The sequence below is a fragment of the Procambarus clarkii genome, chromosome 12 (genome assembly GCF_040958095.1).
Source record: "Procambarus clarkii isolate CNS0578487 chromosome 12, FALCON_Pclarkii_2.0, whole genome shotgun sequence".
Taxonomy (NCBI): Eukaryota; Metazoa; Arthropoda; class Malacostraca; order Decapoda; family Cambaridae; genus Procambarus; species Procambarus clarkii.
Window position 1 is genome coordinate 15768852 of NC_091161.1, and position 26034 is coordinate 15794885.

General features: G+C 50.5%; 2 protein-coding genes across 33 annotated transcripts in view; both read right to left on the reverse strand.

Moving 5' to 3' along the window:
* Positions 1-26034, reverse strand: part of LOC123772853 (uncharacterized) — a 603147-nt gene that overhangs the window by 162589 nt on the left and 414524 nt on the right. The gene's annotated exons all lie outside the window — the stretch shown is intronic.
* Positions 1-26034, reverse strand: part of exd (PBX homeobox extradenticle) — a 734009-nt gene that overhangs the window by 48379 nt on the left and 659596 nt on the right. For 18 of the 32 annotated variants that reach the window (XR_011228196.1, XR_011228193.1, XR_011228206.1 and 15 more), the window contains 2 exons: positions 16382-16517; positions 13247-13343 (listed from right to left, as the gene is read on the reverse strand). Coding sequence is in view for 13 of the 32 variants with exons in the window: in XM_069323335.1 (XP_069179436.1) it covers positions 13247-13343; positions 16382-16517 (233 nt within the window). In the remaining 19 variants the exon portion in view is untranslated. Of the gene's footprint in view, positions 1-13246; positions 13344-15253; positions 15390-15425; positions 15562-16381; positions 16518-26034 lie in introns of all 32 variants that reach the window. The other 14 variants (XR_011228204.1, XR_011228197.1, XR_011228194.1 and 11 more) reach the window with 2 other exon arrangements.

Consider the following 26034-nt stretch of genomic DNA (forward strand, 5'->3'; position numbering starts at 1 on the left):
AGTCCTGTAGTGTGTGTGTGTGTGTGGGGGGAGAAGGTGTGGCCTGCAGGTCGTCCTGTAGTGTGTGGGGGGGGGGAGGTGTGGCCTGCAGGTCATCCTGTAGTGCGTGTGGGGGGGAGGTGTGGCCTGCAAGTCGTCCTGTAGTGTGTGGGGGGGGGAGGTGTGGCCTGCAGGTCGTCCTGCAGTGCGTGTGGGGGGGGGAGGTGTGGCCTGCAAGTCGTCCTGTAGTGCGTGTGGGGGGGGGAGGTGTGGCCTGCAGGTCGTCCTGTAGTGCGTGGGGGGGGGGAGGTGTGGCCTGCAAGTCGTCCTGTAGTGTGTGGGGGGGGGGAGGTGTGGCCTGCAGGTCGTCCTGTAGTGCGTGTGGGGGGGGTGTGGCCTGCACCTCGTCCTGCACAGTACGGGGCGAGGTGTGGCCTGCACCTCGTCCTGCACAGTACGGGGCGAGGTGTGGCCTGCACCTCGTCCTACACAGTACGGGGCGAGGTGTGGCCTGCACCTCGTCCTGCACAGTACGGGGCGAGGTGTGGCCTGCACCTCGTCCTACACAGTACGGGGCGAGGTGTGGCCTGCACCTCGCCCTGCACAGTACGGGGCGAGGTGTGGCCTGCAGCGTGTCCTGCACAGTACGGGGCGAGGTGTGGTCTGCAGCGTGTCCTGCACAGTACGGGGCGAGGTGTGGCCTGCAGCGTGTCCTGCACAGTACGGGGCGAGGTGTGGCCTGCACCTCGTCCTGCACAGTACGGGGCGAGGTGTGGCCTGCAGCGTGTCCTGCACAGTACGGGGCGACGTGTGGCCTGCAGCTTGTCCTACATAGTACGGGGCGAGGCGTGGCCTGCAGCGTGTCCTGCACAGTACGGGGCGAGGTGTGGCCTGCAGCTTGTCCTACACAGTACGGGGCGAGGCGTGGCCTGCAGCGTGTCCTGCACAGTACGGGGCGAGGTGTGGCCTGCAGCTTGTCCTGCACAGTACGGGGCGAGGCGTGGCCTGCAGCGTGTCCTGCACAGTACGGGGCGAGGTGTGGCCTGCAGCGTGTCCTGCACAGTACGGGGCGAGGTGTGGCCTGCAGCTTGTCCTGCACAGTACGGGGCGAGGCGTGGCCTGCAGCGTGTCCTGCACAGTACGGGGCGAGGTGTGGTCTGCAGCTTGTCCTACACAGTACGGGGCGAGGTGTGGTCTGAAGCGTGTCCTGCACAGTACGGGGCGAGGTGTGGCCTGCAGCGTGTCCTGCACAGTACGGGGCGAGGTGTGGCCTGCAGCGTGTCCTGCACAGTACGGGGCGAGGTGTGGCCTGCAGCGTGTCCTGCACAGTACGGGGCGAGGTGTGGCCTGCAGCGTGTCCTGCACAGTACGGGGCGAGGTGTGGCCTGCAGCGTGTCCTGCACAGTACGGGGCGAGGTGTGGTCTGCAGCGTGTCCTGCACAGTACGGGGCGAGGTGTGGCCTGCAGCTTGTCCTACACAGTACGGGGCGAGGCGTGGCCTGCAGCGTGTCCTGCACAGTACGGGGCGAGGTGTGGCCTGCAGCGTGTCCTGCACAGTACGGGGCGAGGTGTGGCCTGCAGCTTGTCCTACACAGTACGGGGCGAGGTGTGGCCTGCACCTCGTCCTACACAGTACGGGGCGAGGTGTGGCCTGCAGCGTGTCCTGCACAGTACGGGGCGAGGTGTGGCCTGCAGCTTGTCCTACACAGTACGGGGCGAGGTGTGGTCTGCAGCGTGTCCTGCACAGTACGGGGCGAGGTGTGGCCTGCAGCGTGTCCTGCACAGTACGGGGCGAGGTGTGGCCTGCAGCGTGTCCTGCACAGTACGGGGCGAGGTGTGGCCTGCAGCGTGTCCTGCACAGTACGGGGCGAGGTGTGGCCTGCAGCGTGTCCTGCACAGTACGGGGCGACTGTGTATTCAGAAATAAACCTTCATATCTGGTGGGTTTTGGGAGTGTTCCCTCTCTCTCTCTATCTTGACCCTAGGTGGTACCGTTTGGGCAATGTTTCGTCCAGTTTTGGTAGTACTGGTGAGTGTGATATTTTCAGCGGGGTTCGAAGGAGTGTAGTCTAAGTGCGGTTGACGACGAATTATAGTCCAGTCTTGGGCATTTCTCCCTATCTATTTGTACTATTGCAATGTTTCTATCTACCTGTTCCCCCTCCCCCTCCCCCTCCCCCTCCCCCCCCCCCCCCCCCCTCTCTCTCTCTCTCTCTCTCTCTCTCTCTCTCTCTCTCTCTCTCTCGTATGTTCTACTCTATTTCTGCCTGCCTATAAAAAATGCCAGAGTTTATATATATATATATATATATATATATATATATATATATATATATATATATATATATATATATATATATATATATATATATATATATATATATATATACATATATATATACACTGGACTTCCTCTCTTCTATATCGCTGTGTATCTCTCATGTAGAAATCTGGATATTGAAGTTCGTAAGATTTTCTCTCTTTAATCGGGAGTTTGAACAGTTTAGGGTAGAAGTATCTACAGATACTGGTATCTGCAGTATCTAGATACTGCAGATACCTCTGGGCAGAAACTCTGCCCATTTGGAAATGCAGTTTCTTTCACCCTGATGCCCTTGTTCACCTAGCAGTAAATAGTTACCAGGGAAGTTAGACAGCTGCTACGGGCTGCTTCCTGGGGGGGTGTGTGAAACAATAAGGAGGCCTGGTCGAGGACCGGGCCGCGGGGACGCTAAGCCCCGAAATCATCTCAAGATTACCTCAAGATATGATACAAGAAGTTAGTCCCAATAGAATGAATTGTTGTTCACCATTGTCTTGTCCCAGCTTGCTAGGTATTCACCTAGTTGTGCTTGCGAGGGTTGAGCTCTGGCTCTTTGGTCCCGCCTCTCAACTGTCAATCAATTTTCCTGGACTTACAACTGTAGTGTTCTTACTCGATACACTTCACTGTATCATTGCTCACTGCAGTCCAAATACATCGAGTATACATGTGTATACATGGGTCTTGTGGCGCTAGGCTCACATGTGGTCCGGTGGAGTCACATGTGGTCCAGTGCAGGTGTGTATTTTCCATTTAATACAAGTTCCAAGTGGCTCCACACACCTGTACACCAGGCTGGGTGGACCCCCACACACCTGTACACCAGGCTGGGTGGACCCCCACACACCTGTACACCAGGCTGGGTGGACCCCCCCACACACCTGTACACCAGGCTGGGTGGACCCCCCCACACACCTGTACACCAGGCTGGGTGGACCCCCACACACCTGTACACCAGGCTGGGTGGACCCCCACACACCTGTACACCAGGCTGGGTGGACCCCCCCACACACCTGCACACCAGGCTGGCTGGACTCCACACACACACACCTGTACACCAGGTTGGGTGGACCCACACACCTGTACACCAGGCTGGGTGGACCCCCCACACCTGTACACCAGGCTGGGTGGACCCTCACACACCTGTACACCAGGCTGGGTGGACCCCCACACACCTGTACACCAGGCTGGGTGGACCCCCCCCACACCTGCACACCAGGCTGGGTGGACCCTACACACACCTGTACACCAGGTTGGGTGGACCCACACACCTGTACACCAGGCTGGGTGGACCCACACACACCTGTACACCAGGCTGGGTGAACCCCACACACCTGTACACCTAGGCTGGGTGGACCCCCACACACCTGTACACCAGGCTGGGTGGACCCCCACACACCTGTACACCAGGCTGGGTGGACCCCACACACCTGTACACCAGGCTGGGTGGACCCCACACACCTGTACACCAGGCTGGGTGGACCCCCACACCTGTACACCAGGCTGGGTGGACCGCCACACACCTGTACACCAGGCTGGGTGGACCCCCACACACCTGTACACCAGGCTGGGTGGACCCCCACACACCTGTACACCAGGCTGGGTGGACCCCCACACACACCTGTACACCAGGCTGGGTGGACCCCACACACCTGTACACCAGGCTGGGTGGACCCACACACACCTGTACACCAGGCTGGGTGAACCCCACACACCTGTACACTAGGCTGGGTGGACCCCCACACACCTGTACACCAGGCTGGGTGGAACCCCCCCCCCCCACACACACCTGTACACCAGGCTGGGTGGACCCCCCACACACCTGTATACCAAGCTGGGTGGACCCCCACACACCTGTACACCAGGCTGGGTGGACCCCCACACACCTGTATACCAAGCTGGGTGGACCCCCACACACACCTGTACACCAGGCTGGGTGAACCCCACACACCTGTACACCAGGCTGGGTGGACCCCCACACACCTGTACACCAGGCTGGGTGGACCCCCACACACCTGTACACCAGGCTGGGTGGACCCCCACACACCTGTACACCAGGCTGGGTGGACCCCCACACACCTGTACACCAGGCTGAGTGGACCCCCACACACCTGTACACCAGGCTGGGTGGACACACACACCTGTACACCAGGCTGGGTGGACCCCCACACACCTCTACACCAGGCTGGGTGGACCCCACACACCTGTACACCAGGCTGGGTGGACCCCACACACCTGTACACCAGGCTGGGTGGACCCCACACACCTGTACACCAGGCTGGGTAGCCACACACACCTGTACACCAGGCTGGGTGGACACACACACCTGTACACCAGGCTGGGTGGACACACACACCTGTACACCAGGCTGGGTGGACCCACACACACCTGTACACCAGGCTGGGTGGAGCCCCCACACACACATGTACACCAGGCTGGGTGGACCCCCACACACCTGTACACCAGGCTGGGTGGACCCCCACACACCTGTACACCAGGCTGGTGGACCCCCACACACCTGTACACCAGGCTGGGTGGACCCCCCCCACACACACCTGTACACCAGGCTGGGTGGAGCCCCCACACACACCTGTACACCAGGCTGGGTGGACCCCCACACACCTGTACACCAGGCTGGGTGGACCCCCCACACACACCTGTACACCAGGCTGGGTGGACCCCCACACACACCTGTACACCAGGCTGGGTGGACCCCCACACACCTGCACACCAGGCTGGGTGGACCCCCACACACACCTGTACACCAGGCTGGGTGGACCCCCACACACACCTGTACACCAGGCTGGGTGGACCCCCACACACCTGTACACCAGGCTGGGTGGACCCCCACACACCTGTACACCAGGCTGGGTGGACCCCCACACACCTGTACACCAGGCTGGGTGGACCCCCACACACCTGTACACCAGGCTGGGTCCAGAGACAGGAAGGGAGAGAGACGGGAAAGGAGGAGAAGGGACGGGAAGAGAGGAGAAGGGACGGAAGGGTTAATAAAGATGCTCATAAAAGAGCTGTGAAGGGGGGGGTGGGAGGCGTGTATCAACACGGATATGTGGTATTAGCCGGTGTTGCCCTCCCACGGTAGCCACCACACACCTGCCCAGCCAGGTGTGTGGTGGCTACACACACACACCTCGAGCCCCATATACACAGTATATGCATGTATAGATGTGTATGTTATCCGTCAGTGACCACAGTTAGCGCACAGTAACTGTGCTACTGTGTTAACACGGTAATATAAATCCACTGTAATAATAAATTAATAAATCCGCAAATAAATCTACTAATCAAAATTAATGTAAGGACTGACACTATCCTAATTAGTAACAAAGTACATGGCAGAATCCTTGGTGTTCTCATTGACCATAAGCTGAATTTTTAGTGTTACGGACAAAGTTTAGCTAAACAAAATTCTAAAACAGTTGGCATTCTTTTGTAAAAACCAGATATTATGTACCTCGTACTGCCCTGATAACGCTCTATTACTCTCTCATCTATCCTAGATGAGAGAGTAATTCCATTGTTGTTCCAGCGACATTTTGATATATGCCGGCAGGAGGGGGAGAGGAAGAGCGGTAAGCCTCTCATGTTTACCGTTGTGTGTGTTCACTGGACAGTTTTCACTAAAAAACCCATTATGGGGCTTTTTCCCATTAGATTTGTTTGACTTTCTAGCAGATCTTTGACTCCAGAATTTTGTAATGTTATTCTGCAGCTTTGGAACTTAACCATTAAGTAACTTCCATGTACAAAATCAATCAATCAATCAATCAATCTCTCTCTCGAACGAACGATATTCCACACGAGATATCTCATTTCTCATTATTCATTTATTATTTTTCAGTTTTTGTTTTACAACGATATCACACCACCGACAACAATAATGATATCACACCACCGACAACAATAATGATATCACACTACTGACAACAACGATATCACACCACCGACAACAACGATATCACACCACCGGCAACGATATCACACCAGCGGCAACAACGATATCACACCACCAACAACAATGATATCACACTGTTACGACCCTGGGTTCCTCAATTGGAAACCAGAGGTCAAATTGAGCTAAATAAACTACCTTATAGTAGTGGGACGCATGGCGAGGTGCATGTGTTTGTATCTTCCCTGCCAGACGTAAGACGATTCTTGTTTCTCAAAGTGCATTTAAAGACTGAGCTTGGGGTTGATTATTAAGTATATAAATAGGCATCAACTATGTTTACAAATGATTAGAAAGTATTAAAGTAGATCTGAGGAAACTTGGATATAGTGCTGCTGTACGATTAGTTGGGTAGTCTGTCAACAGCGAGGCAGCTGAGGAAGGAGACTGGAGACGGTCTGCATTCTCTGGGCTGGCATTGTGGTGAAAAGAACTTCCTCCTCTTCCTCTTGCTTCTCTATTTCTGTCTCTAGTTACCAAGATAAGTATACTGTATTGTGTTCTCATTGTCTGGCATAGGCGTGTTCTAATGTGTAGAGTATTATACTTTGTATGAATTAGGTGTTCCTAGTGTTTATATTCCTAGTTATTCTAAGGGGTCCCAGTGAAACCACGTGGTCTCCCTACCCTAAGCTGACTCAAGCTTCATGTTCTTCACTAGTAGTACTTTACCCTAGCTTGTTCTCAGTGTAAACCTTGTATCCTGCTTATGTGGACCAAGACTTGTAACGTAAGATAGTGTGGTAAAGTAATTATTATTATTGTTATTGGTGTGAATGTATATGGGGGGGGTTGTTAAGGGGTTAATAAATTAGTTAGTTAAAGGAGTATCCATTCTTCCTGGGTAGGAGATCTATGATCAACCTCTAGACTGACATTATCTTGTAGCCAATTATTATTCACTGTTGATATTTTTATTTGGGGCCGAGCCTTACTGATCTCCACTACTAGAGATACATGTTTATTCTAACTACTGCCCCTACATCCATTTAATACTAGATCCCCCATAGAACTTACTCCTATTTAGTGGTTGGCCTGACCGGGAGAAACAGTAAATTGTAAAAAATTTAATTTTTGAGGGCCAAAACTAAAAATTCTTGTTTTCCGCAGACAGGTTGTGTGTTAGCCAAGGGCCCAGCTCATCTAATTAAGGATAGTTTGTACTGACTGGACACCCAGCTGGATCCCTTCACGATTAAGGTAAGTATGGGCCTTGTGTTAGGGGCCGTGCAAATTTTTGTTTTTTCCAATTTTTATTTTTTAACTTTTTCTTTGGCTAGGAGCTAAATTAATTAGTGATGGAGGCTAAAATGCAGGAACTGGCAAAGGATCCTTCAGTGGTAGAGATCAAGAAACTTACCAAGTCTAATTTAGTATTGTTAGGCAAGGAATTTGGCCTAGAGTTAAATGACGCGGATAAAAAGTGGACTTTGGTGAATGAAATATTACAACATTGTATTGATCAAGAACTATTGCCAGATGATACACCTTTATGCCAGCCTAGCCAAGCGGAAAGTGCGGCTCATAGGGACAGAGAGTTAGCTCTAGAGTTAACAAAAATAAAATTAGAGGAGCAAAAACTCAAAACCAAGGAGGCTAAAATTAGAGTGAATACCACTGGACCTCCACCTGCCGGGGATTCAAACCCCAAGCATTATGAGAAAAAGCATAACCTGCCTGAATTTTCAGAGTTGGACCCTGAAAAGTTTTTCAACCATTTTCAAAGATTGGCCATGTCCATGAACTGGCCAAAGGAAGAGTGGGTGAAAATCCTACAGGGAAGACTTAGGGGTAAGGCCCAAGATATTTTTATAAACATGCCTGACGACGAGTGTTTTGAATATGATAAAGTCAGGGAACGAATTTTAAGGGCATATGAAATTACTCCTGAAGCTCACCACCAAGCTTATCGCAACCTTAGGCCTACTCACAACCGACCGCTCACTGAATTTGCTAATGATCAAATTAGATTGTTTGATAAATGGATTCGCTCGGCTAAAGCCGAAACATACGAGGCACTGAAGAATTTGGTTTTAATGGAACAGTTTATAGATAATATGCCAGAGAATGTAGCACATTACATTAGAGGTAGAGTAGAGGTAGATTCTAAAATAGGGGATTTGGTCAAGATGACAGAAAACTACCAGTTGGCGGGCAAAAGGCCCAATAAAAATAATTATACCCCACAAAGTAGCAAAACTTATACCCACAGCCAGTCCAGACCAGCTCATTCTAACCCTTTAACTAATGCACCTTCCGTTTCAGACATAACTAACCCTGTTAAAGTGTCTAGCCCCACAGTACCTAAGAGTGAACCAAAGGGTAATCCTGTTAGTAATGTCTTTTCTCCCCGACATATCTGTGGTCACTGTAAACGTCCAAACCACACTACTAGGCGTTGTTGGCAACTGTACCCGAAAAAAAGACCCAATGCTCTCGTTGTGACACAGGGCTTGAGGCCTTCTAAAGGGTTAGGGAATAAGACCTCCAACCCGCAGTGATTGGACTTGCTTAGCCCATTCTTATCGAAAGGGAGACTACTATTGTCTGAGGGTTCTTCCTGGAAGGACGTGGTGATCTTCCGAGACATCAGTGCCATCCAGACTTTAATTTTAGAGAGTGCTTTGCAAAGTCCCAACACTCTTGACACTGGAGAGGTGGTACTGGTCGAGGGTGTCACTAGTGATACTCGAGCAGTACCCCTCCATAAGGTTACCCTGGAATCTGATTTCCACAAGGGTGTTTGTACAGTCGGAGTCACTTCGTACCTACCTTTCCCTAATGTTGATGTAATAGTTGGTAATGATTTAGCAGGGGATAAGGTAGGGGACTACAGACTGCCTATTATGTTGCCTACCCCTAAGGTTTGCCTGGATCCACCCACCACAGAGGATAATGTTGTGTACCCTGCGTGCGCGGTGACCCGGTCTATGGGACTTAAATGTAAGGGCAGCCCTGTGCTTGCCAAGGTGGTAAATCCCGAGGACACGAGGACCTTTCCGAGTGTTGAAAGCCATGTGGACCTTGCGGACACATTCATGGCCCTACTCGATGACGTGGCCGAGGACATTGTGGAAAGCCTGCCACCGCCGCCTACCGAGAGTAGTGAGGTGGTGGTGGAGAACACTGTTGAGCCTCGGCCAATGGCATCTGACCAAGGCCTGGACGCCTCCTTGAGTGAATTACAGAAAGCTGACCCCAGTCTTGCAGAATGCCATGAGTTAGCCACCTCTAAGGACGAAATTGTAGACGCAGCACCTGGGTACTACTACAATGATCGGATTTTGATGAGAATATAGAGACCACAGAGTGCTCCCTTGTCAAATGAGTGGGAGGTAGTCCACCAGGTTATGTTGCCGACCTGCTATAGAGAAAGAGTTTTGGCAGCTGCTCATGATGATCCTACGGGGGGGACATCAAGGTATTAATATTACGTATCACAAAATCTTAAAGTATTTTTTTCTGGCCCAAGCTGAAAAGCGATGTGGCAAAATTTTGTAATGCATGTATTGCTTGTCAACTTGTTGGGAAACCAAACCAGACTCCACCTAGAGCTCCTCTATGGCCTATTGTCGTGCCAGAGGAACCATTTTCTCATGTGGTAATGGACTGTATTGGCCCATAACCTAGAACTAAGTCTGGTAATATTTACCTAATCACAATGATGTGTATCACGACCCGTTACCCAGAGGCTTTTGCTGTAAGGAACATCCGAGCAAAGACTGTTGTTGCTCGTATGTTGCAATTTTTTTCCACTTTTGGACTGCCTCGGGTCGTGCAAACTGACAATGGTACTAACTTCAAGTCTGATATTTTTTAAGAATTTTGTAAGGACCATGGAATAACTCATAAGGTTTCCAGCCCATACCATCCACAGAGTCAGGGGGTAATTGAACGGTTCCATCTAACTCTGAAGCAGATGTTGCAAACATCGTGCGAGAGTTCCCACACCTTCTGGGGTGAGAATTTGCCGTATGTTTTGTTTGCTGCTAGAGAGGGGTTACAAAGTTCACTGGGTTGTTCTCCTTTTGAGTTAGTCTGTGGCCATAAAATTTGTGGACCCTTGCAAATGTTACAGGAGAATCTGTTTGGGAACGTAACGTTAACCGAATGTTCGGCTTTCTTTGCGCAACACCACCAGAGACTCAAGGACTGCAAGGCGGCGGCACTAAAGTATCTTGGGAAGGCCCAAGAAAAGATGAAAGAACGAAACGATGCTAAGGCTAAGTTGCGGGTATTTCAGCCTGGCGACCCTGTCCTGGTATTAAAGCCTCGAATATGGAACACTATGTCCCACAAGTACGAAGGCCCCTACATCGTGACAGAAAAGACTAGGGACCTCACGTACAAAGTGAGGCACTCTGACAAGGGTAACCAGGTAATGCTCGTACACTTGAATGCTGAAGAAGTTGAAGTTCAGCGTACGTGTACGCTGAACTTCTTCAGCGTACACGTACGCTGAAGAAGTTCCAGGGCCCCAGGCCCATTGCACTAACCAATGTTTCCATTTACAGTGAGGGAGGGGATGATTGTTCTGGGGACCCAACTAATCTCATTCTCAATAATTCTAGTTCTGTGAATGCTGTGGAGGAGGGACTGTCCCATTTGCAGATGGCCCAACGTGAAGAGGTGCAGTCGTTGCTTGATGAATTCTCCAGTCTGTTTGGGGAGGTCCCGACCCAGACTGATGCCATTTGCCATGATGTCAAGTTGACGGACTACACTCCCATTCGCCTTCAACCCTACCGGATGAGTCCGGAAAAGAAGGCCATCATACGGAAAGAGGTCGAATTCCTGCTCCAACACGGCCTGATCCGGCCGAGCCAGGGCTCTTGGTGCTCACCCTGCCTTTTGGTCCCAAACCAGACGGCTCCTGGCGATTATGCACCGACTATCGGCAGCTCAACAAGGTGACCATTGTGGATGCCTACCCGCTGCCCCTCCTCGAGGACTGCATCGACGAGCTGGGAAACGCCAAGTACGTCTCGAAATTCGACCTCTCGAGGGGGTATTATCAAATCCCACTCACTGAACGTGCTAAACAACTAACCGCGTTCGTGACACCCGAGGGTGTTTTTGAGTATCAAGTGTTACCGTTTGGCTTGTGTAATGCCCCTGCCACGTTCCAGAGGCTAATGAACTCTTTGCTCGCTAATGTGCCAAATTGTTGGGCGTATTTAGACGATATTGTGCTCTTTGATAGTAATTGGGCTGACCACATAGCTAGGTTATGCCAGTTGTTCACAGTTTTGAAAAAGGCAAATCTGACCTTAAATGCGAAAAAGTGTCATTTTGGCCAAGGCATAGTGACGTACCTTGGTTATGAAGTGGGCCAAGGAAAAGTGTTACCTCGGCAAGATAAAATCAGTGCCATTCTGGAGTATCAGGTGCTAAAGTCTAAAAAGGACGTTCAAAGATTTACCGGTATGTGTGCGTACTATCGACACATTTGTCAGAACTTTTCCAGTGTGGCCACTCCTCTCACAGACTTGTTGCGGAAGGCCGTTAAATTTAAGTGGTCATCAGACTGTGCACAGGCATTTAAAAATTTGAAATTGATCTTAGCTTCCGCCCCAGTGCTCGCTAGTCCAAGGTTCGACCGACCATTTAAAATTCAGGTTGACACGTCTGACTCGGGTGCTGGTGCAGTGTTGTTGCAAACTGGGGATGATCAGGTGGAACACCCAGTATATTATTACTCTGTGAAATTTGAAAAAAAATTTATATTCCTAGTTATTCTAAGGGGTCCCAGTGGAACCACGTGGTCTCCCTACTCTAAGCTGACTCAAGCTTCAAGTGCTTCACTAGTAGTACTTTACCCTAGCTTGTTCTCTGTGTAAACCTTGTATCCTGCTTATGTGGACCAAGGCTTTTAACGTAAGATAGTGTGGTAAAGTAATTATTATTATTGTTATTGGTGTGAATGTATATGGGGGGTTGTTAAGTGGTTAATAAATAAGTTAGTTTTAAAGGAGTATCCATTCTTCCTAGATCCCCCCATAGAACTTACTCCTATTTATAACACACACCACCGACAACAACGATATCACACCACCGACAACAAAGATATCACACCATAACCCACAGAGAAATCCCATTATCATGACATATCAATGAACACATCCCCAACTAGATTTAACTAGTGTGTGCATGTGGGGAACCCCCAGCACATAAGTTCGATCCCTCACCACGGCTCCTGTGGATCTGTTTTTCATTAATACCGTAATCTTACCTGTAATGCCCAGCTCACCTGAAAGATTAGGAAGACAATACCACTCACTCCAAATTCTAAACTTTGTACATTAAACTGTCTTGGTGCAACAGAGGAGTTATATATATATATATATATATATATATATATATATATATATATATATATATATATATATATATATATATATATATATATATATATATATATATATGTAAGTGACCCCTCACACTTACACTCCAGCAAGCACTCATTCATTCATTCACTCAGCCAACTAAGGCCTCTGGTACGACAAATTCTGTACCTCTGGAGACACTAACATGCCACAGATCAACACTGCTACACTATACATAATGGAGGCACTATTCCCCTCCGTCCTGGGGGCCAGATTCACGAAGCAGTTACGCAAGCACTTACGAACGTGTACATCTTTCCTCAGTCTTTGACGGCTTTGGTTACATTTATTAAACAGTTTACAAGCATGAAAACTTCCCAATCAACTGTTGTTATTGTTATAAACAGCCTCCTGGTGCTTCGGACCTCACTAACTGTTTAATAATTGTAAACAAAGCCGCCAAAGATTGAGAAAAAGATGGACAGGTTCGTAAGTGTTTGCGTAACTGCTTCGTGAATCTGGCCCCAGATCTACATAGCCAACCTATCTTGTACAGGACAGATGGGGATATTTTGGTGTAAATTTCTAATACAGAGTAAAGGAAGAGAGTAGAGAGGGAACATACAGAGGACGAGCACTTACCGGCAGCTTTCTTAGCAGCGTAAAGATTAGCCTCTTCCTGGGCCTTCCCGATATTCTTCTTATATCTGATGCGCTTGTTACCGAACCAGTTGGAGACCTGAGGGTACACGGGCCATCATACGCCACTCTCAACACACACACCACACTATACCACACAGTTTACGTTACAATCATGCTCTTGCTACACCTTAATAACTCCCCCCGTTAAGAGCTTGTAACCATATGTATGCATCAGTGAAATGTCCCTATAGCCATTATATCCATATTAAGTGAATATTGTTATTACAGGATTAGTGAATACTCGTGATATATATATAACAAACACTTATGAGTAAGTGAGGTGGTGAGGGTGTTAGCATGCGCAAGTTACCACCCATTACATCTAGCTACTCACACACACATTTAGATGAGTGCACGCACGCACACAAACACACACACGTACATACAGGAAGGCGTAGGAGACAAGATGAGAGGAAGTCGTGACAGGGCGGGAAGAGGTAGGGCTCAACATAAAAGAATTCCAGAGAGCAACATAAATAGATACACTGAGCCACAACACAGCATACAACAGGGGAAAATAAACCAAGCTACAAGCAGTTATTAACAACACTACAAGCCTAGTATCTACACATAACACAAGAGAGGCAACACACTAGCACTGAGGCACATAGAAGCTGGGGGTTTGGCTGGTCTTCCCAACCTACAGAGATTTTTTTTACAGCATATTTGTTTTGTCTTTGGCTTGAGGCGTGAGGCTGGTGCGCCACGGGGTCCTGGCGCCCACGCCCGTCACTGTTGGTGAGTACTGTCTGAGGGACAGGTAGACAGATGCGGGGATGTCGCGCGCTTACAGGAGGGCTGAGAGAGTTGAGCAGCAGCTCTACAAGCGATCTCGGCCGCCATTAAAGGGGGGAACGGAGTGGCAGAAGCGTTCACAGATTGACACTGTAGTTGTGGTAGAGAAGAGGCTGCGGTGTGTAGCATCAGGCCAGGGGGCGGCCGGACGCCATGTACCAGCCGGTCGCACCGCCACATAGCGGAGGGCCAGCTAGAAAACATCGCCGCCGCCGCCGCCCACCAGATGGAACACACCGCTCAGGTGACGTGCCACTGCCAGTAGAGAAAGACACTGACAGCACACTACGGTTGGACGCACAGGAGGCACAGGAGGCCACATGAGCAGCCAGCAGTCGGGGCACTGCGTTCCCCACACAAACACCCGCCCACATGCCGCATCTGCGCCCATATTCAGTGCACAAACACTTCTTAAATACCCGGATTTTCCCAGCAAGTTACCCTCGGTATGATGGTGTGTCCTGGGGTATGTGGAGGCTTGGCACTAGTGCCGGTGGGCGCAGACGGGGGTGTGGACGGGTTTGGGAGGACCCGCGTACTCCGGGAGCAGGCGCAGGGGGGGGAGGCGTGCCGGAGGTTAGTAGATTAGTGAAGGAGGCTACGACACGCCGTTCCCAGGACGTGACATCACGATGCAGCAGGATATAAACTGAATGCCAAATTAGGCTTCAGGAGAGACAAACGTCTCTCCGTGTGGTGGGGGACCTCTCTCTCGTGTGGAAACTGGCCAGGCGGACAAGTGATACCTGAACAGCACCCAATACGAACAAGGTCTAGCACACCATGAGTGGTTCCACATTGTTCTACATGGCGCGCATCATCAGCTTGGCAAACACTGATTTTAAAAAAATGAAAAAAAAAAATGAATAGCTAGATATAGGCTAGCAAGAGAGAGAATGGACCGAGCATGTGCCTAAGTGACAGTGGTGGAGGGGGGGTACTATGCCTCGGCCTGTAGGCCGCCCGGTCGGCAGGGAAGGTCCTCCTCCAACACCCGTGGGCTGCCTGGTGTTACAACTTGAAGGGAAGAGGTAGTGAAGCCCCCCCAGGAGCAGGAGGAGCGGGGGGGGGGGGTGAGGGCAGCACAGGGGTGTGGGGGGAGGCGGTGCCCGCGGGTGTCGGAGGGCGCCTAACATGCCCCCGGCACCATACCTGCTGTATCGTGATGTCGCACGCTCTCGCCAGTTCCTCCTTGGCTTCCTCGCTCGGATAGGGATTGGACAAGTGGGAATAGAAGTAATCATTCAGGAGCTCAGTGGCTTGTTTACTAAAGTTTCGCCTTCGTTTCCTGCAAGAAAGTGAACGAGACGGTTACGTTCTTTACCTGAGCCACGGTTATATTGGACTTCCGGGCCAACTCCTCCTTAGCTTCTTCACTAGGGTAGGGGTTACTTAGGTGCGAGTAAAAGTACTCGTTCAAAATCTCTGTAGCTTGTTTGGAAAAATTACGTCTTTTGCGCCTGAAAGAAAACAGCCATATAAAACACCTTGACCAAATAAAAAAAGCTAAGGGAAGGGTTTGACAACGAACTACCAAAGAGCCGCACCACCGTCCACCCCAAAGCGTTACTCCCATGCCATCTTTGCCGCCGCCCACGCCACACGCCCACACTAGCCGGGCGGATGTCCGCCCGTCCACAGAACCCGCCCCCACTGGCACGGGCGGCCATGGCAGTCACTGTATGTTACCATAGAGTGACTGCCAGCAGTGTGGGCGTGGTGGGCGGCAGGCGAGGAAGCGCTCTACACCCAGCAATGTCCATAGGTCCAATGTCCATTACCTGGTCTCCGCCACGCCAGCCAGTAATGGTGGTGGTGTTAACATGCCGGAGACCCCCCACACCGCCCCCCCCCAACACACACACACACACCCCCTTCACACTCTTTGAAAACACAAACTCACATTAACCCGCACACCAGAAGGGGGCAGTTCTGAGGCGTGAAAGAGGTGTGTGTGTGTGTGTGTGGGAGAGAGGAGTGTGGGAAAGGGGAGAGCTATCACGGGAAAGGGGACAGCATCAGCCTGTCCCCCTCCCGTCCCACGAAGTCCCACCCCCACCACACACACACACAAGTCAGGGGGAATAAGTCATAATGGGAAAAATGCAATATTCTATTTAGGAAAAGTCAAGTTGCATGAGCACAAGTAGTTATTTGGTAGTTCGTTGTCAGTGATGGTGAGGGTGATGGTGTGTGAGGGGGGGGGCGGGGGCAAGAGATGGTGGTGGTGGTGGCTACAGGTGTCTGTAGACATGGTGATGATGGTGAGCAAAGGTATACCTGGTTAATTGTTATGCCACAACGTCGTGCCAGGGCCTCTTTCTCCTCCTCAGAGGGGTACGGGTTCGACAGGTTGGAGTAAAAATACTCATTGAGAATTTCAGAAGCCTGCTTGCTGAAATTTCGACGGCGTCTCCTGTAAATAACAGGGATATAGAGCAGATGGCCTGGGGTAGGGGGGGTGGGGGTTGTAAGCGCCCCAGGAAGCCACTCCCCCCCCACCCCCAGTCCACCAGGTAAACTCCCCCCCACCCCTCTAACCTACACCAAGCCCCCCCAACCAACCCCTCCCCCCAATCACTAACCCTGATGGACTGAGGTACACACACCTGCCTGTATAGAAGTGTAAACACCTGCCTGTATAGAGGGGGAAAGAAGACATCTGATCATTAGAACACAATAATTAACATCGATGAATCAAATTACCATGAAACTTGGGGTGGAATAGCATATATGATCCATATATGCCTGTACCGCCACCCACCACAACCTGCAACTTGGTTAATATATATATATATATATATATATATATATATATATATATATATATATATATATATATATATATATATATATATATATATATATATAGTGCAATAGCGCACTAGTAAATTAAAATAATAACCTACTATTTATTAATACACTAGGAAACGTAGACCGTATATTTCAATCTCCGAAGTGGGACCCTCTTTAGCGGTGAGCGAGAATGACGTTGTTGTCTTAGATTTAGTTACTCAGAAGGACATGTCCCTGTAGCCCGGGCTATAGGAAGCCTGTAGCACGGGCTATAGGAAGCCCGTAGCCCGGGCTATAGGAAGCCCGTAGCACGGGCTACAGGAAGCCTGTAGCACGGGCTATAGGAAGCCCGTAGCACGGGCTACAGGAAGCCTGTAGCACGGGCTATAGGAAGCCTGTAGCACGGGCTATAGGAAGCCCGTAGCACGGGCTACAGGAAGCCTGTAGCACGGCTATAGGAAGCCTGTAGCACGGGCTATAGGAAGCCTGTAGCACGGGCTACAGGAAGCCTGTAGCACGGGCTACAGGAAGCCTGTAGCCCGGGCTACAGGAAGCCTGTAGCACGGGCTACAGGAAGCCTGTAGCACGGGCTATAGGAAGCCCGTAGCACGGGCTACAGGAAGCCCGTAGCACGGGCTATAGGAAGCCTGTAGCACGGGCTATAGGAAGCCTGTAGCACGGGCTATAGGAAGCCTGTAGCACGGGCTATAGGAAGCCTGTAGCACGGGCTATAGGAAGCCTGTAGCACGGGCTATAGGAAGCCTGTAGCCCGGGCTACAGGAAGCCTGTAGCACGGGCTATAGGAAGCCCGTAGCACGGGCTACAGGAAGCCTGTAGCACGGGCTACAGGAAGCCTGTAGCACGGGCTATAGGAAGCCTGTAGCCCGGGCTATAGGAAGCCTGTAGCACGGGCTATAGGAAGCCTGTAGCACGGGCTACAGGAAGCCTGTAGCACGGGCTATAGGAAGCCCGTAGCACGGGCTACAGGAAGCCTGTAGCCCGGGCTATAGGAAGCCCGTAGCACGGGCTACAGGAAGCCTGTAGCACGGGCTATAGGAAGCCCGTAGCACGGGCTATAGGAAGCCCGTAGCACGGGCTACAGGAAGCCTGTAGCACGGGCTATAGGAAGCCTGTAGCACGGGCTATAGGAAGCCTGTAGCACGGGCTATAGGAAGCCCGTAGCACGGGCTACAGGAAGCCTGTAGCCCGGGCTATAGGAAGCCTGTAGCACGGGCTACAGGAAGCCTGTAGCCCGGGCTATAGGAAGCCTGTAGCACGGGCTACAGGAAGCCTGTAGCACGGGCTATAGGAAGCCCGTAGCACGGGCTACAGGAAGCCTGTAGCCCGGGCTATAGGAAGCCCGTAGCACGGGCTACAGGAAGCCTGTAGCCCGGGCTATAGGAAGCCCGTAGCACGGGCTACAGGAAGCCTGTAGCACGGGCTATAGGAAGCCCGTAGCACGGGCTACAGGAAGCCTGTAGCACGGGCTATAGGAAGCCTGTAGCACGGGCTATAGGAAGCCCGTAGCACGGGCTACAGGAAGCCTGTAGCCCGGGCTATAGGAAGCCTGTAGCACGGGCTACAGGAAGCCTGTAGCCCGGGCTATAGGAAGCCTGTAGCACGGGCTACAGGAAGCCTGTAGCACGGGCTATAGGAAGCCCGTAGCACGGGCTACAGGAAGCCTGTAGCCCGGGCTATAGGAAGCCCGTAGCACGGGCTACAGGAAGCCTGTAGCACGGGCTATAGGAAGCCCGTAGCACGGGCTATAGGAAGCCCGTAGCACGGGCTACAGGAAGCCTGTAGCACGGGCTATAGGAAGCCTGTAGCACGGGCTATAGGAAGCCCGTAGCACGGGCTACAGGAAGCCTGTAGCCCGGGCTATAGGAAGCCTGTAGCACGGGCTACAGGAAGCCTGTAGCACGGGCTATAGGAAGCCTGTAGCACGGGCTATAGGAAGCCTGTAGCACGGGCTATAGGAAGCCTGTAGCCCGGGCTATAGGAAGCCTGTAGCACGGGCTATAGGAAGCCTGTAGCACGGGCTATAGGAAGCCTGTAGCACGGGCTATAGGAAGCCTGTAGCCCGGGCTATAGGAAGCCTGTAGCACGGGCTATAGGAAGCCTGTAGCACGGGCTATAGGAAGCCTGTAGCACGGGCTATAGGAAGCCTGTAGCACGGGCTACAGGAAGCCTGTAGCCCGGGCTACAGGAAGCCTGTAGCACGGACAATAGGAAGCCCGTAGCACGGGCTATAGGAAGCCCGTAGCACGGGCTATAGGAAGCCTGTAGCCCGGGCTACAGGAAGCCTGTAGCACGGGCTATAGGAAGCCTGTAGCACGGGCTACAGGAAGCCTGTACCACGGGCTATAGGAAGCCTGTAGCACGGGCTACAGGAAGCCTGTAGCACGGGCTATAGGAAGCCTGTAGCCCGGGCTATAGGAAGCCTGTAGCACGGGCTATAGGAAGCCTGTAGCACGGGCTACAGGAAGCCTGTAGCACGGGCTATAGGAAGCCCGTAGCACGGGCTACAGGAAGCCTGTAGCCCGGGCTATAGGAAGCCCGTAGCACGGGCTACAGGAAGCCTGTAGCACGGGCTATAGGAAGCCCGTAGCACGGGCTATAGGAAGCCCGTAGCACGGGCTACAGGAAGCCTGTAGCACGGGCTATAGGAAGCCTGTAGCACGGGCTATAGGAAGCCCGTAGCACGGGCTACAGGAAGCCTGTAGCCCGGGCTATAGGAAGCCTGTAGCACGGGCTACAGGAAGCCTGTAGCACGGGCTATAGGAAGCCTGTAGCACGGGCTATAGGAAGCCTGTAGCACGGGCTATAGGAAGCCTGTAGCCCGGGCTATAGGAAGCCTGTAGCACGGGCTATAGGAAGCCTGTAGCACGGGCTATAGGAAGCCTGTAGCACGGGCTATAGGAAGCCTGTAGCCCGGGCTATAGGAAGCCTGTAGCACGGGCTATAGGAAGCCTGTAGCACGGGCTATAGGAAGCCTGTAGCACGGGCTACAGGAAGCCTGTAGCCCGGGCTACAGGAAGCCTGTAGCACGGACAATAGGAAGCCTGTAGCACGGGCTATAGGAAGCCTGTAGCACGGGCTATAGGAAGCCTGTAGCACGGGCTATAGGAAGCCTGTAGCACGGGCTATAGGAAGCCTGTAGCACGGGCTATAGGAAGCCTGTAGCACGGGCTATAGGAAGCCTGTAGCACGGGCTATAGGAAGCCTGTAGCACGGGCTATAGGAAGCCTGTAGCACGGGCTATAGGAAGCCTGTAGCACGGGCTATAGGAAGCCTGTAGCACGGGCTATAGGAAGCCTGAAACATGGGCTCACTATCTTCTGAAGCCTCATTGATATGGATACATTATACAAGAATTATCTCATATAATGCTATGATTGGTCTCTCATGTTTACATAAACCCGTGAGACTAATCACAAAATTAGACGAGATAATTCTTTGCGTCATTAATCACTAAAGGCTTCAAATGAAAAATAATACTCTACAATCTACTTTTATACCTGAGCGCCCTGACGTGACGCCTTAGAGAGAGCAGCTTCAGCAGTCATGCTCCCTCACGGCTCAAGAGAATCGCACTTTGGGGGTCGAAACAGCCCAAATTTCCATGTGTTTACAAAAATAGTGGATTATAACTTTCAAATGATATTATATATATATATATATATATATATATATATATATATATATATATATATATATATATATATATACACAAACACTGTATGTACAGTAATCAGATATTATTTACAGACTGACAAAAGTTGTCAAACAAACCTTAATAAACATTTCTGTACAAACACTGCACATCTGGGCTCCAGTAACCTGGAAAATACAGTGTTGTATTTTCCAGGTGACTGGAACCTATTGTACTGCAGTACTGCTGTATTGAGTACTGCTCTCACTTCTCCACTTAAGAGAAATGCCAGCAAGGGTTTGGATGTTCAAACCATCGAGAGTCGTGCAAGCATTTGGGCTCTCAGGGTTGAACTTCAGCTCCTGGGTCCCGCCTGACGACGTTGAATACTGGGAGAGAGAAGGAGGTGGATGGTGTTATGTGGATGGTGTTATGTAGGTGGTACTTATGTGGATGGTGTTATGTGGGTGGTACACATGTGGATGGTGTTATGTGGGTGGTACACATGTGGATGGTGTTATGTGGGTGGTACACATGTGGATGGTGTTATGTGGGTGGTACACATGTGGATGGTGTTATGTGGGTGGTACATATGTGGATGGTGTTATGTGGGTGGTACATATGTGGATGGTGTTATGTGGGTGGTACACATGTGGATGGTGTTATGTGGGTGGTACATATGTGGATGGTACATATGTGGATGGTGTTATGTGGGTGGTACATATGTGGATGGTTGTTTTAAACGAAGTGGGTGAATAGATATTTGGTGGATTCGCATAAAGTGTATTCACCTATTTATATTCACCTATTTGTTTCTGCAGGATCGAGCTTTAGCTCTCTGACCCCGGCTTTCTAGCCACTGGTTGTCTAATGTACAAACTCCAGACCAATTTCTCTATTAAAATTGTGAACGGAGACGGCTCCTGCACCCCTCATGGCACACAGAAATCACAATAGCCTGATGTATCAAATGAACAAATCGACAAGGGGCAGAAGCACTCCAGGTTACAATTCTTTTGACGGTGTCATGGTCCAGGTGACTTAAGGTGCTTCTGAGAACATCCCGGGCGCAGGTTCGAATCCTCATCACGGCCCTTGTGGAGTTGCTAACTGACCACATTTTAAAACCTCTCTACGAATCATCTACTTCTCAAGCTTTGCCTCATAACCCCTTTTAATGGTATTCATTGTGGACATATCCTCTTCCCCCCCCCCTTCCCCATTCCTCCATAAGTATTTTATGTCTAAATCCTCTTCTATCCTCCTACTTTCCCAGCGACGACAGGTCTAGTTCTTTCAGTCTTCATGCATTATCTCACGTAATTCTTGGACGAGACTTGTTGAACACTTCCAAACCTTTACGTGATTTTTTTGTTGTGTTTATGGGGGGTTCCATGAGGGGTCGGCATACTCTCAAGACTGGTCTCAGGTAGGCGGTGAATAGGGGCACCTAAATGCCTCCTTATTTAGACCATGCTGCTGATGTTATCCCGTTTATGTGAGCCTCTGGAGTTAGGTTTGGTGTGTTGTTCACTCCCAGGTGTCTTTTATCCTTATCCTGTGGTCCTGGGTTCGATCCCGGGCGCCGGCGAGAAACAATGGGCAGAGTTTTTTTTTCACCCTATGCCCCCCTGTTACCTAGCAGTAAAATAGGTACCTGGGTGTTAGTCAGCTGTCACGGGCTGCTTCCTGGGGGTGGAGGCCTGGTCGAGGACCAGGCCTCCTTTTTGTTACACACCCCCAGGAAGCAGCCCGTAGCAGCTGTCTAACTCCCAGGTACCTATTTACTGCTAGGTAACAGGGGCATCAGAGTGAAAGAAATTCTGCCCATATGTTTCCGCCTCCACCGGGGATCGAACCCGGAACCTCAGGACTACGAATCCGAAGCACTGTCCACTCAACTCTCAATTAATGAGAAAAAATACTTTGATCTTCAATACCCTGATTTACACATTAGAGAGAGACAGCGCTATATAAGAGAGGAAGTCCAATATAATAGCCCTGAAATTTTTTTAGAGGCAGGCAGAAACAGAGGGAGAAACAGACAGGCAGAAACGTGGCAGGAGTACGGATGGAGAGGGAGAAATGCCCAAGACTGGACTACAGTTCGTCATCAAGCCCACACATACTACACCCCCCCAACTACACAGAGACTACCACACCCCCCAACTACACACATACTACACCCCCCAACTACACAGAGACTACCACACCCCCCAACTACACACATACTACACCCCCCCAACTACACAGAGACTACCACACCCCCCAACTACACACATACTACACCCCCCAACTACACAGAGACTACCACACCCCCCAACTACACACATACTACACCCCCCAACTACACAGAGACTACCACACTCCCCAACTACACACATACTACACCCCCCAACTACACAGAGACTACCACACCCCCCAACTACACACATACTACACCCCCCAACTACACAGAGACTACCACACCCCCCAACTACACACATACTACACCCCCCAACTACACACATACTACACCCCCCAACTACACAGAGACTACCACACTCCCCAACTACACACATACTACACCCCCCAACTACACACATACTACACCCCCCAACTACACAGAGACTACCACACTCCCCAACTACACACATACTACACCCCCCAACTACACAGAGACTACCACACCCCCCAACTACACACATACTACACCCCCCAACTACACACATACTACACCCCCCAACTACACAGAGACTACCACACTCCCCAACTACACACATACTACACCCCCCAACTACACACATACTACACCCCCCAACTACACAGAGACTACCACACTCCCCAACTACACACATACTACACCCCCCAACTACACAGAGACTACCACACCCCCCAACTACACAGAGACTACCACACCCCCCAACTACACAGAGACTACCACACTCCCCAACTACACACATACTACACCCCCCAACTACACAGAGACTACCACACCCCCCAACTACACAGAGACTACCACACCCCCCAACTACACAGAGACTACCACACCCCCCAACTACACAGAAACTACCACACCCCCCAACTACACAGAGACTACCACACCCCCCAACTACACAGAGACTACCACACCCCCCAACTACACAGAGACTACCACACCCCCCAACTACACAGAGACTACCACACCCCCCAACTACACAGAGACTACCACACCCCCCAACTACACAGTGACTACCACACTCCTCACTATCACTTCCAAAACTGGACAAACCATTGCCACAACAACACACCCTGGGTCAGGGTAGAGAGGAGGGAGAACTACCAAAACCTTCCAGAAGTGACACACAATATGGACAATCATTCATATTTGCAAACATTCAAGGTTTAAAGCCAAAGTCAAGAAATAAAGTTAAGTTCATAAATGGCCTTCTATTAGAGTCAAACTCAATATTTGGGGCATTCACGGACACTCATATGAAAGATTACATGGATGGTGAAATCTGGATTCCAAATTATAATCTATATAGATGTGATAGAGCAACTGGGTCAAATGGAGGAGTAGGTCTGTATATTAAAGAAGACCTGGTATACACAGAACTACTAAACTCAACCAATGAGGTGGTAGAGGTACTTGGAATTAAGGTAGGAAAAATAAACCTAATTATTTTCCTAATATATAAACCGCCAGATACAACGGTTGTGCACAGAGCAGATGCACAAAATAGAGAACATTCTTGATAACCTAACAAACCCAGCTCCAGATATTATCTTCCTTGGAGATTTCAATCTACCAACTCTAAGATGGAGAACGGCAAACACACGTATCATAGCAGGGAATGACCCGGGAAATAACCAACCACAGGTCAGAGAACTGTTGAGATTCTGTGACAAATTCTCGCTCGACTAACAGATTACAGAATCAACTAGGACCGAACACACACTAGACTTGTTATTTACAAATAATGATGAACTAATCAGAGATTACAATATCTGATACTACATACGCAGACCATAAGCTTATTGAAGTGTGAACTAACATTAATAACGGTAGTTGGTATAAAACGATAAAACATCTAAATTATTGGTATCGTCTCAAAGCTCTCCAAATGTACTCACAAGAAAGGAGACGAGAGAGATACCAAATAATATACACGTGGAAAATACTGGAGGGCCAGGTCCCAAATCTACACAGTAAAATAACAACATACTGGAGTGAACGATATGGAAGAAAATGTAGAATAGAACCAGTGAAGAGCAGAGGTGCCATAGGCACAATCAGAGAACACTGTATAAACATCAGAGGTCCAGTGAAGAGCAGAGGTGCCATAGGCACAATCAGAGAACACTGTATAGACATCAGAGGTCCAGTGAAGAGCAGAGGTGCCATAGGCACAATCAGAGAACACTGTATAAACATCAGAGGTCCAGTGAAGAGCAGAGGTGCCATAGGCACAATCAGAGAACACTGTATGAACATCAGAGGTCCAGTGAAGAGGAGAGGTGCCATAGGCACAATCAGAGAACACTGTATAAACATCAGAGGTCCAGTGAAGAGCAGAGGTGCCATAGGCACAATCAGAGAACACTGTATAAACATCAGAGGTCCAGTGAAGAGCAGAGGTGCCATAGGCACAATCAGAGAACACTGTATAAACATCAGAGGTCCAGTGAAGAGCAGAGGTGCCATAGGCACAATCAGAGAACACTGTATAAACATCAGAGGTCCAGTGAAGAGCAGAGGTGCCATAGGCACAATCAGAGAACACTGTATAAACATCAGAGGTCCAGTGAAGAGCAGAGGTGCCATAGGCACAATCAGAGAACACTGTATAAACATCAGAGGTCCAGTGAAGAGCAGAGGTGCCATAGGCACAATCAGAGAACACTGTATAAACATCAGAGGTCCAGTGAAGAGCAGATGTGCCATAGGCACAATCAGAGAACACTGTAGAAACATCAGAGGTCCCCAGCTGTTCAACACCCTCCCAGCGAGCATAAGAAATATTGCCGGAACAAAGGTGGATGTATTCAAGAGGCACTTAGATAAGCCTGGCCTCAGGCCTGACTCGGAGAGCAGTAGAACTCACAGAACTCCCTCCAGGTATGTTCCAGGTATGTGCCACCCCCCCCCCCTCCCACTCAAGACCCCCCCACCCCCCCAAGACCACCACTACTCTTCCCCAATAAACCCAACCATGCCCCACTAAACTAGCAGAAAACACACACACGGGGCCCCTGTTAGAATACACCAACCTCCCTCCACACACCTGACTCTCCAAGACAAGGGGGGTAATTGACCTGACCTCAAGAAGCGTCAGGTGTGAATGTCAGGTGTTGACCTGAGGGGACGGCGGTAGCCAGGGGTAGGGGGGGGGTGCAGGGAGGGGAATGAGGGGTCAGGGAGGGGGAGAGAGAGAGGGCCATGAATCACGCCCTGATCACACCCAATCCCACCAGCAGCAGAATAAAACGCCTGATGGGGCCACACTGACTCCCCGCCAATCAC